Source organism: Pollicipes pollicipes, unplaced genomic scaffold (genome assembly GCF_011947565.3).
Source record: "Pollicipes pollicipes isolate AB1234 unplaced genomic scaffold, Ppol_2.1 Scaffold_6138;HRSCAF=7277_pilon_pilon_pilon, whole genome shotgun sequence".
Lineage (NCBI taxonomy): Eukaryota > Metazoa > Arthropoda > Thecostraca > Pollicipedomorpha > Pollicipedidae > Pollicipes > Pollicipes pollicipes.
Window position 1 is genome coordinate 17,624,001 of NW_023596818.1, and position 11,436 is coordinate 17,635,436.

The 11,436-nt window shown below is 58.6% G+C and overlaps 1 protein-coding gene across 1 annotated transcript in view; it reads right to left on the minus strand.

Moving 5' to 3' along the window:
* Positions 1-8,301, minus strand: part of LOC119105390 (uncharacterized) — a 43,067-nt gene extending 34,766 nt beyond the window's left edge. Inside the window, exons 1-3 of the mRNA XM_037228856.1 lie at positions 7,756-8,301; positions 6,893-6,995; positions 6,067-6,305 (exon numbers count right to left, since the gene is read on the minus strand). Of these exons, the coding sequence (XP_037084751.1) occupies positions 6,067-6,305; positions 6,893-6,995; positions 7,756-7,920 (507 nt within the window). The 5' untranslated portion in view covers positions 7,921-8,301. The remainder of the gene's footprint in view (positions 1-6,066; positions 6,306-6,892; positions 6,996-7,755) is intronic.
* Between the last annotated feature and the right edge of the window lie 3,135 nt (positions 8,302-11,436).

Here is an 11,436-nt window from a genome sequence, read left to right on the forward strand (position 1 = left end):
GTTTGGCCGTGGCGATGCAGAGGAAGCTGGAGACCTTCTCGCCCTGCGCCACCAGCTCCCGGATGCAGTCCTGCACCAGCCGGTCGTACTTGCCAAGCCGGATGGGGCGGCCACGCTGCGCGAACCCCAGCGCCGTCACCTCGTCAGCGTCGTTGCGGCGCAAGCTTGACGATATACTTCTCCTTCAGCCCGCGCACCGTGCTCTCCGGCAGGTCGCAGCCGAGCTTGCCGCGGAAGTGCTGCGTGGCCGCGTGGTTGCCGTGCTCGTACGCGTAGCGGCCGATCTCGGCGCGGATCTCGGGGCTGTACGAGGCGTAGTTGCCGCGCTTGCGGTCGACGCCGTGCGCGCCAACGCGGCGGCCGCGGCGCGCGCGCCGCCGTCGCCGCGGCGCCTCGTCCGGCTCGTCCTCGTCGTTGGGGTCGTCCTCGTCCGCCAGCTCCACCTTGTGCGCCGCCGTCGCGGGCGGCGGCTGCGCGGGTGGGACGGGCGCCGGTGCCGGCGGCGGCGGCGGCGCCATCTCGGCCGGCTCGGGCCAGCGGCGGCGGCGGCGGCGGCAGCGGGGCCGCCTGCATGGGCACGGCCGCGTGCGCCGACGCCGCCGGCACGCCGTAAGCCCCCGGGATGTTCGCCTCGGAGGTGGCCAGCTCGAGCGGGTCCTGACGCGCGTACGCCGCCTCCGGCCGCATGTCCAGGTGCTCCATCAGCTGCGGCACGTACTGCTGCTGCTGCACGGCCGCCGACGGCGCCTGCTGGATCACTGGGATCATCGGGTTGCTGATGTAGGCGGACGTCTGCGGCGCCGGCGCCGGCGCGCACGAGAAAGGCTGGTAGCTCGGCGGCGGCTGCGAGTACGGGTTCACCAGGATGCTGCCCGCCTGCGGGTAGGCGAACGTCTGGCCGGCCTGGCTGGCCGGGATCGTGTACGTGTTGTACACGTAGCTGGGCGCCACGCTCACCGGCTGGCTGATGACGTTCACCTGCTGCGCCAGCTGCATCTCGACCGGCGCCTCGGCGTAAGCCGGCTGCGCGGTTGACGGGACGGCCAATGTCACCGCCTCCTCCTTCGACTCGCTCTCCAGCACCATTTTGCGGAACTTGCGCACCGTGCTCTCCTTCATGGGGAACTGCAGCTTCTCCGAGTACAGGTGGATGGTGTCGGCGATGCCGTACTGCAGCGAGTAGCGGCCAATCTCCTCCTTCAGCTGCGCTGTGAACGTGTGTTTGGGCTTGCGACCGTCGCTCTCCTCCTCGCACTCCTGCAGCTTGCCGCGGCACGTCTTCATGTACTTCTTCACCACGCCCACCTTGAGGTCGCGGTTGAGCTTGGCGCTGAAGTGCGCCGTCGCCTCCTCAGCGCCGTACTCGAGCGCGTACCGACCGATCTCGTCCTTGACCTCGGGCGAGAACACGCGGTACGCCTTGATGAAGTTGCGGATGGAGCTGAGGCTCACCTGGCCGCCCAGACACTGCGAGTAATAGCGCGCCGCCTCCTGCTGGCCGTGGCGCAGCGCGTACTCGGCGATCTCGTCGCGCAGCTCCTCGCTGTACTTGATATACTTGCCGCGGCGCGAGCGTTCGTCGCGGGTGGCCTCGATGAGCTGACGTACCGCGTGCACGGTGCTGCTGGTGAGCTGCTGACGCTGGGCGGCGTCACCGGCGGCCAGCGGCGGCTCCTCGGTCCACCCCGGCCGCGGCTGGTGGTGGCTGACGCGCGCGCCAGGCCGCGCCGGCCGCCGCTGCTTGCGCTTCACCGCCCTCTTCAGCAGCTTCTTCTCGATGGCGACTGGCCGCAGCGGCTCCTCGCCGTCTAGCACGCCCAGCTTCTTGGCCTCCTCCGTGTGCTTGCGCTGGTGGATCCGGAACGAGATCTTGGAGGTGAAGATCTCGCTGCAGTGGCGGCACTGCGCGGCAGGGAGTCGGTCAGTGGAGAGGAGTCAGACTGGCTCAGTCAGAGCCGCAGTAACAGCCAACATTTCTAGACACCAATCGGTCACAGGCGCGGGAGGCGGCCGAGGTCGGCGATAGCAAATCATACGACAACGCATCCATGGAAGCTTCAAGCAACAGCAATTTGGAACAGCCAGCCGGAATTACTACTAGGGCCGGACAAAGCGAGGCTCTTTAAACACGAAGGTCGAAATCACAACGTTAATGAATATGCCCAAAGCACACAAGTGACATAAACCCTTCTCGAGTCGGCACTTCTACCCGCCACTCCTCCGTGACTGCGCCCGCGCCCGCCTCGCGCCCGCCTCGAAGCACGCTTCGGCGGCTCGCCGCGGGGGCCCACCTGTAGTGTGCTGCTCTGGAGCCGGCGGCGGGGGCGGACTGGAGCGTCCAGGGCCTTCTCCTCCTCCAGGATCGTGCAGTTCTCCTTGTCCTCCTCCGACACCGCACCTGCCCGGTCAGTGTCAACGTCACAGGGAAGGTCAGAACCGAAGTTGCGGTCATCTTCGTCATTGTTCAGTCAAGACCTGCTGACCACGAATGCCGGCCAGTCAACCCGTCATTCAGTGAAGTCAACTCCAGCTCTGTCCTACTCGGCAACGCTGACGAGTCAAGGCCAGCTCAGTTGGAGCCGGAGTCATGGCCGTCCAAGTCGGAGTCCGGCCGTCTAGGCAACGAAGCTGGGGTCGGCTACGTAAGAGCCAGAATTGTCACCAGCTCAGGAGTCGGAGCCGGCCCAGCTTGCGTCGGCCGCAGCAGGATCAGGCCGGCGGCCAAATATCGGAGATGGCCGGCACCGCGACACCGGGTCAACGGCGGCACGGCGTCAGACCGCCAACGGTGGCCGATGCCGCCACCGATGCCGATGTGGCCACACCCGCATCGGGCCCAGACGCATCGCGTTTGCGATGCCACGTGACGTGAGATCGTAACCACGTGCAATTATGATATACCACGATGCACAAGACTGCGTGGCGAGCCAGCATGACACCAGCAAAGCCCCCCAACCCCCCTTCCCCCAGCCGCCTGCAAGGCAGGTCGCGGACAGGGCGCCGGGGACGTGAGGCCGGCGGCCGCTGACGTACCGTTAGAGTTGCGGCCGTACATGATGTAGAACGGCGAGAAGCCGTAGTCGGCGCGTGGTGTGGCGTGGTAGCCGAAGAGGAAGGACTCGAGCTCCTGGTCCCACTGGTCGCCGTGCTGCTCCACGAATTCGTCGATCATTTCCGCTGGCGGCCATCCGGTGGGTGTCGGTCAACCAGGAGCGGAAGGTGGCAGGGCACGCGCGCATGACACGGTCACTACACGCGCCCGAGCGACGCGGTCACTACACGCGCCCGAGCGACACGGTCACTACCCTCACCCGAGCGATACAGCCACTGCCACATCCGAGCGACACGGTCGCTACACACATCCGAGCGACACGGTCACTACACACACTCACTACCACATTCGAGTGACACGGCCATTACCACACCCAAGGGGCACGGTCACTAACACACCCGAGTGGTACGGTCACTACACACACCCGAGTGGCACGGTCACTAACACACCCGAGCGACACGGTCACTACCCACAGCCGGGCGACACGGTCACTACCCACACCCGAGGGGCCACGGTCACTAACACACCCGAGTGGTACGGTCACTACACACACCCGAGCGACACGGTCACTACCCACAGCCGAGCGACACGGTCAATACCACATCCGAGCGACGCGGTCACTGCACACATCCGAGCGATATAGCCACTACCACATCCGAGCGACACGGTCACTACCCACAGCCGAGCGCGGACATCAGTGTTACCATGTATTACACTGAGAACACGACAGCTGGTTGGACCAACATTCGAGCGCACGTATCACGCCGGTTTGTTTCCGCCGGGGTAGGAGTGCACTTTCAGAGCAAAGCGAAAAACATGGGGATATCACCAAATACAACTCACAGTGAATGTGGGTCAATACTTGTAATGTACTATAACGCCAATGTGTAAATGCCCACCTGGCTAAAAACAAGCGGCGGTGCTCAGAATGATCGAGCACACTGTTCAAATAACTATGCCCCGAACGCATCAGTTATGAGGACAGCCGGCATTCACACCACTGAGCAGACATGGCGGCGGCGGCACTCACTTGCCCACGAGCACTCTGGCGACGACTCCTGCAGGGTGAAGACGAAGCTGTGCTCCGTGTTGGGCTGCTCCAACTTCTGGAAGATCTCCTGCATACGCTCAAAGCGGCCCTTGTACCTGTCGGACGCGCACCGAAGGCCGGTCAAGCGAACACCAGCCCGGAAGCTCAAGAGTGAAAACAAACCAATACCGAGGCTGACATCTCGCTTGCACATAACCACTGCACAAGAGCTTACAGTCTCTGAAAAACATAAAACGCCACAGGAAAAACGAAAAATTGAAAAACTATGCCACCCACATGTTGCGATCCCGTTTCGGATCTTTCGAGACCGCTCTCGGCGTCACCCGACCGTGGCCTCACCACCCACCTGTCCTGCATGGCCTCAAACTCGCGCTCGGTAACACCGACCAGCGCGCACTGCGCGAAGCCGAGCGTGCAGAAGGTGCGGAAGATGAAGTCGGCGAGCCGGACGCAGTTGTCGCTGGCGGGTACGGGCAGCGCCTCGATCCACCGCGAGACGGGGTCCACCAGGCCCAGCAGGTACTCGCTGCCGGACTCGGAGCGGTGGTACGGCCCGTACACGCGCGCCTCCACCTGAGACAGCATCGGGGTGCGAGGTCACAGTAGGCAAACACAGCGGTAAGGCACCCGACGGCAGGCCCGATCACGGACGGGACGCGGGCGACGTACGCACACTTCACGGGAGCGGGCGACGCCGTCGACATGCTCACTAGCAAGGAGGGGGAAAGGGCGTCGCAGACCAAAAGCAATCCGCGGCGATACGACCACTCACCGGGCCGTGATATGCCGAGCGCGCTACAACACAGCACCAGATAACTTAACGCTGCGACGGGACAAGCTGGTCAGTCCCCTACCTCTACAGGTCTATGGCATCGGAAACAAACCTCCAACCCATCCACCCCGACCGCTGCGTCCTCCACCGACGACGCCCTCCCCTCCCTCCTGACCACACCTCCCCTCCCGACCGGCTGGTCCACCGCTCACTGTTCCCCCCCGCCACCTCTCCGTCCCCGCCAAGCCGAGTACCTTCTTCCAGACCCGCGTGGCGCGGTCCGTCATGACCTGCGCCTTGGTGCGCGCCTCTGGCGGCGGCGCGCCCACGCGCTCCTGCCGCTGCGCCGCCGCCTGCTGGTCCGGCAGCGAGGTGATCTCCAGGCCCGGCGGCCGCGCCAGCTTCTCGGCCTCGAAGCACGCGCCGCACACGCGCACGTGCTGCGTCAGGTCGTTGTACACGCCGCGCCAGTAGTACTTGATGGCCGCGTACATGCGCTTCACGCCCAGGTGGATGCCTGCGGGCGAGGCCGGTGGGGTGACACGGGATCAGGTGGAGTAGATCGCTGCGGGATGGTGGTGGCCGTATAATGTCGCAACAAATTCGCACACTAGTTGGTAGCAGCGCCCATAATAAACCTCGGGCGACAGCCACACGATCGGGCCACGTATACAAATGACCCAGATAAGCCCAGAAATCGCGCATACTAGCGAGCCGACCCTGGACGCCCTCTGCTGCCACCCACCGGTGGCCGGGTCCACATGCAGCTCTTGGAGGATCTCCCTCTGCCGCATCTTGTCCAGCACGATGAGGCGCGGGTTGCGGCTGCCATAGTACAGCTGTCCATCCAGCACCTGCCGTGGCCCAGGCCAGCACCATATCACCGTCCATCGGCGCTCGTTCGAATCTGCCGCCTTCCTGACAACTGACTGATGTCTCGCGACGCATTTGGAATGTCATGCTTTGAAGTTATCATTTAGGTGCTCTTGTTCCCTCAGGCCTGAGTGCGTCCATCGGCAGCAGGTCAGAGCAACGAGTCTGATTTCATCGGTCTCTGAATCCATCACTGCGCAGTTTAAGCAGGCCACAATAGATAATAAAATATCGGTCCTTTCAGGACTGACATGAACAGCGGCACAGCGGCACAGCAGGTCCCTCCGGAAGAGCCGCACAGCCCAAGTGAGCACCCACCGCGTACTCCTTGAGCTTCTTCTTGAGACTCTTGAGGTTGGCCTCAGAGGAGTTGGCGGCCACGCCGGCCACCAGGTAGCGGTAGATGTCGGCGAAGAACTGCACCTCCGGGTCGTGCTGGTTCTCGGCCGTCATGAACGGAATGTCTAGCTGTATGGTGAGTGATGGCTCCACCATGCCCGGCCGGTGGTCCTGCGCAGACGAGCCCTGCAGCTCCACGCCCAGCGAGCCGTACTGGCCTGCGCGGGCACAGGCAGTCTTCTGGTTAGGCAGGGGACGACTGATGCTGTTAAACGGAGCACACGGCCAGGCAGGACAGCCAGCAAATCGCTGTGTGAAGCCAGCTCAGATGCCATAATTCAGATTAAAAATATTGGAGCGGAAACGCTTTTTAGCTATCCTCCATTCATCACATCGTTGTTAGCTCTGAACGAGTCTTCCTATCAATACGGACGCTGGCAACAGCACTAGGGCAAGAGAGAAGAACAACACATTCTGGACACAAGTTTCACTTACACCAACAGGCAAACCAACAGTCACATTAGTCCCTTCCCTGTCCCCAGGAAATGTGGATGATCTGCCAATGCGGGTCACATAGCACCACACCGTGCCCAGGGTATTGAAATGGAAGCCCCGATGGCGGCGTGGTACGCACCGGAGTCCCGGGCGCAGGGTACTGAGGTGGAAGCCCCGATGGTGGCATGGTACGCACCGGAGTCCCGGGCGCTGGGTATTGGGGTGGAAGCCCCGATGGCGGCACGGTACGCACCGGAGTCCCGTGCGCAGGGTATTGGGGTGGAAGCCCCGATGGTGGCATGATACGCACCGGAGTCGTCCGGCAGGATGGTGACGGGGTGACCGTCCATGTTGTGGTAGTCGGTGGAGAGCATCTGCAGCTCCTCACCGTCCGCGCTCAGGATCCGCACCACCTGCCGGCAGGTCAGGTCAGGTCAGGTCAGGTCACTTCACGTCCGGTCCGGCCAGATCGGGTCAGGTCAGGTCGGTCGGTCACATAAGGCCAGGCTGATACATTTCCGCCGCGAACTACGAACCAAGCTGCCATAAGACAAAGCACATACACATCTCCACATCTTAAAGATAAACAAATTTTACATTTGTATTTATATTGCACTTGAATAATTTCACCGAATCATTGATTTGATCCTAGCACACAACACACTGCACACCTGAATGAAGTTCACCCTCCCCCCACTAGCCACACCTGCTGCGCCAGCCCCCAGCACTTCCCCAGTAGTCCCGCCTGTCGCGCCAGTCCCCAACGCTTCCCCAGTAGTCCCGCCTGTCGTGCTAATCCCCAATGCTTCCTCACTAGCTACGCCTGTCGCGCCAGTCCCCAATGCTTCCCCAGTCGTCCCACCTGTCGCGCCAGTCCCCAATGCTTCCCCAGTAATCCCGCCTGTCGCGCCAGTCCCCAACACTTCCTCACTAGCTTCACCTGTTTCGCCAGTCCCAAGCACTTCCTCCCTAGCCAAGCCTGCTGTGCCAGTCCCCAGTGCTTCCCCAGAAGTCACGTCTGCTGCGCCCGGTCCTCAGACCGCCCTCCCCACTGGCCACGTCTGCTGCGCCTGGTTCACAGACCGCCCTCCCCACTAGCCACGTCTGCTGCCCCGATTCACAGACCGCCCTCCCCACTAGCCACGTCTGCTGCGCCATGTCCTCAGACCGCACCTGCATGGGCGCCTGCGAGACGTGGCACCAGTCCTGCTGGGGGCCGGCGTCCACCAGCTCAACGCCGCGCTCCTCGTCCATGGTCAGCTCGTCGGCGTCCACGTGCAGGCCGACCACGGACGGCGGCTCGGCCAGCTCCATGCCGCCGCCGGCCAGCGGGTCCATGGCGGCCGACGGCGCTCAGGGGCCGGCCGGTCGGTCAGCGGGCGTCCTGTGCCTGCCAGCACCGGCCACTGGTGAGGCGGCCATCTCAGGCAGGTGGAGTGGTGCGTGTGGGGATTGACTTGGGTTGTCAGGAACACAGAGTGCGGATGACACAAGATGGTTTGTTATTGCAAGACATGGGCTTTTAGTCGCTATTTGCCATTCAATGTTTACACTTTCTGGCTAATTACATTTTGATCATGTGATATACTGACCAAAAGTCCAGAGCCAGTCACATATAATGTACTGCTTGCATTAACAGTAGCAAGAGTAATAAATAATCTTATAATACAACAAAGCATATCTTAGAGCTTAAGAGATTTGTAGTAACAGCTACAAGTAGCCTCATCTAATGCAGATCATTGCACAAACAAAATATTACTGAACCAAACACTGCCACATGCTGTCAGCATTTGCATGCTCAGTGGCATAGTAAAGCAGAGGTGATGGGAGTGATCACCTCCCCTGGAGACTTCAGAGGGACCCAGGATAAGGTTCCCTGATCAGATCTTGGGAGGGCCTGCCAGGCCACACCAAACACTACATGCTGTGGTTTTCAGGTCTGGATTGTTTATGACCCATGGGAGGTTCAGGGGCCTGAGCTGACCAGAGCCCCTGAGCAGTTCAGGAACCCTGAGGGGATTGGGAGCTCTGAGGGCATCAGAGGCCTGCCGATCACCCATGCCCAGATATGCTCAGAAATGCTAAGGCAGATATAGGCCCTGAAATGGCCAGCCTCTCAGAAAATGACCAGGGCTTCTGCATCTGGTGAAATGGCTCCAGACTGCTGGGACCCCTGCATGACTGGCAAATATCCCCCTCATGACCACAAGTCCAGAGACCATTGACAACCACTGCATAACTAACGGACCCAACAGCTAACAGGACCCCATTAGAGGTGAAGGCTGTTGGGATATCCTCCATCTTATCAGGATTGTGAGGAGCCTCTCTGAATGGTCATTGGCTTCCTGCCTACTGGGGCCCCATACACCAGCAAGGGTTCCAATGGGAGTCTCACCATCCCTACCTATCACTGGCTGAGGACCCCTGGAACTGTTAGGGTTCCAATGAGATTGTCACCATTCCTACCTCTCACTGGCTGAGGACCCCTGGAACTGTTGGGGTTCCAATGGGAGTGTTACCATCCCTACCTCTTACTGGCTGAGGACCCCTGGAACTGTTGGGGTTCCAATGGGAGTGTCACCATCCCTACCTATCACTGGCCGTGGACCCCTGGAACTGCTAGGGTTCCAATGAGATTGTCACCATCCCTACCTCTCACTGGTTGAGGACCCCTGGAACTGTTGGGGTTCTATGGGAGTGTCACCATCCCTACCTCTTCCTGGCTGAGGACCCCTGGAACTGTTGGGGTTCCAATGGGAGTGTCACCATCCCTACCTATCACTGGCTGAGGACCCCTGGAACCACTAGGGTTCCAACAAGATTGTCACCATCCCCACCACTCACTGGTTGAGGACCCCTGGAACTGTTGGGGTTCCAATGGGAGTGTCACCATCCCTGCCTCTCACTGGTTGAGGACCTCTGGAACTGCTAGGGTTCCGATGAGATTGTCACCATCCCCACCTCTCACTGGTTGAGGACCCCTGGAACTGTTAGGGTTCCAATAGGAGTGTCACCATCCCTACCTATCACCAGCTGAGGACCAGGAATGGCTCAGGTTATGCATCACTGGTACAAGTTCCTTTGGAATACCTGGGCCTCACAATCATTAGGCATCTTTCCTGTGTGTGTCACATCCTATGCCCAATCATAATAAATGCCAATCAACACACAATTAACAAACAAAGGCCACCCATGCTGGGGTTGCAGTCTTTTGTGCATCTGCAACCTGCCAATTTGTCACTGAGGCTCAATGCAGGCCACCAGCAATGGGCCAGAATGGGCAGCCTGTGCCAGCATTAACAATCACCAATGCAATATGCACCTTGTAGTAAGCTCACCACAGCTTGCCCATGGAGGGACACTGCTTGTCTTGGCCCCCTCCCCTCCCATAAGACCAATATTGCAGGGTCATTACACTGTTAATTAGCAAAATGTCTCTGGTTCAGTATAGATGGGTCTTAAAGGGAGAACTTGATTATTTTCAAGGCTGCACATGGCTAAGTGGCCCCTGGGAAAGGAAGTAGACACTGGCAGTTGGAAGCCAACTTTCTTGAATACCTGGACATGACCCTGAAGGATCTTTCGGCCAATTTTGGTAAGACTAGAAAGAAGGCAGCAGAAACCTGAGGCGTCCCAATTTTGGGATGTGTCTCCCAACAACTCATGCTTGCCTAAGCCTGGGCCATATTCTGGCTATAACACTACTTGTCTCCCAGCATTCATTCAAAATGCTAGTCCTATGCATTTACTCGTAGATGTAGAACATTACAGGAATGGATGGGGCATAACCACCCATTTCTGTGAATGTTGTATGTTAGCCCTACAGCAAGCTGCTTTTGGTGACTTGTCCACACCTGTGACTTGCCCAAATACCTGCACCAATAAATTTTGAATGAAATAAAAAATGAGACACCTGTATAAAACATGTTGAGCAGTAAGAGAAAAGGCATTATTTTGCTATTCATAAACCCAAGGCATGCTCAATATGGTTTGCATGCCTAAATCAGATTCATTTTATTTTATTTTTATCAAGCTTTTATTTTATTTACAACATATTCATCAGCATGCCATATGAATTGCTATGCTATTGATCAAATGTGCCTATCTGTTTATGATGTGATCATTGTGCATCCCAAATGACATTGCAAAAGCAAGATTGTTATAACAGAGCAGATCAGCAAAAACTCATGTTGGCTATTAGCTGTCCATATCATGTCATGCATGCAAGCAATTTAGACCAGTGACAATCATACATTTGAATATGCATGGTGTCAGAATCGTCAACAAAGTCATGGGCAAGCGTTAATGTAGGCTTGCGTACGTCGCAGCCGACAGCTACATGCCAACCGAGCCCAATGCACATCATCAAAGCAGTCAGCTGTGTTTACAAGTGCAAAATTAATGTCTGGCAAATAAGTGCAGCTTAATGGACACACAAGAATACCTAAGACTGTAGACAAACCCCAGCCGGCCATGCTGTAGAACTATGCCCACAACCACCTCCCCCTTCACCCCGAGTACCAAAACACCGATGCGTGCAATATGGGACACAGCGACAGCGAACGCTAAATAAATGGTCGGCATATTTTACCATGTATTATCCAGCCAAAATAAAACCCAGTAAAATGGCTTACCACTTTCGCGGAAACACCTTGGGGGGCACCGAAAGCCTTTTGTCAAACCGTTGTTATATAATGGCACAACTTGCATCGAGTTAAGGCAGGATAAGTCCAAAGCGCTGACGGCTAACTCCTTCGTCTGAGAAAATCACCACGGTACCCCCGCCGCCGCCATCGCTGCTGTAAGTTCCTGTCAATTTCCTCAAGGTCGATGACGTTAGCGAACACCTCTCTG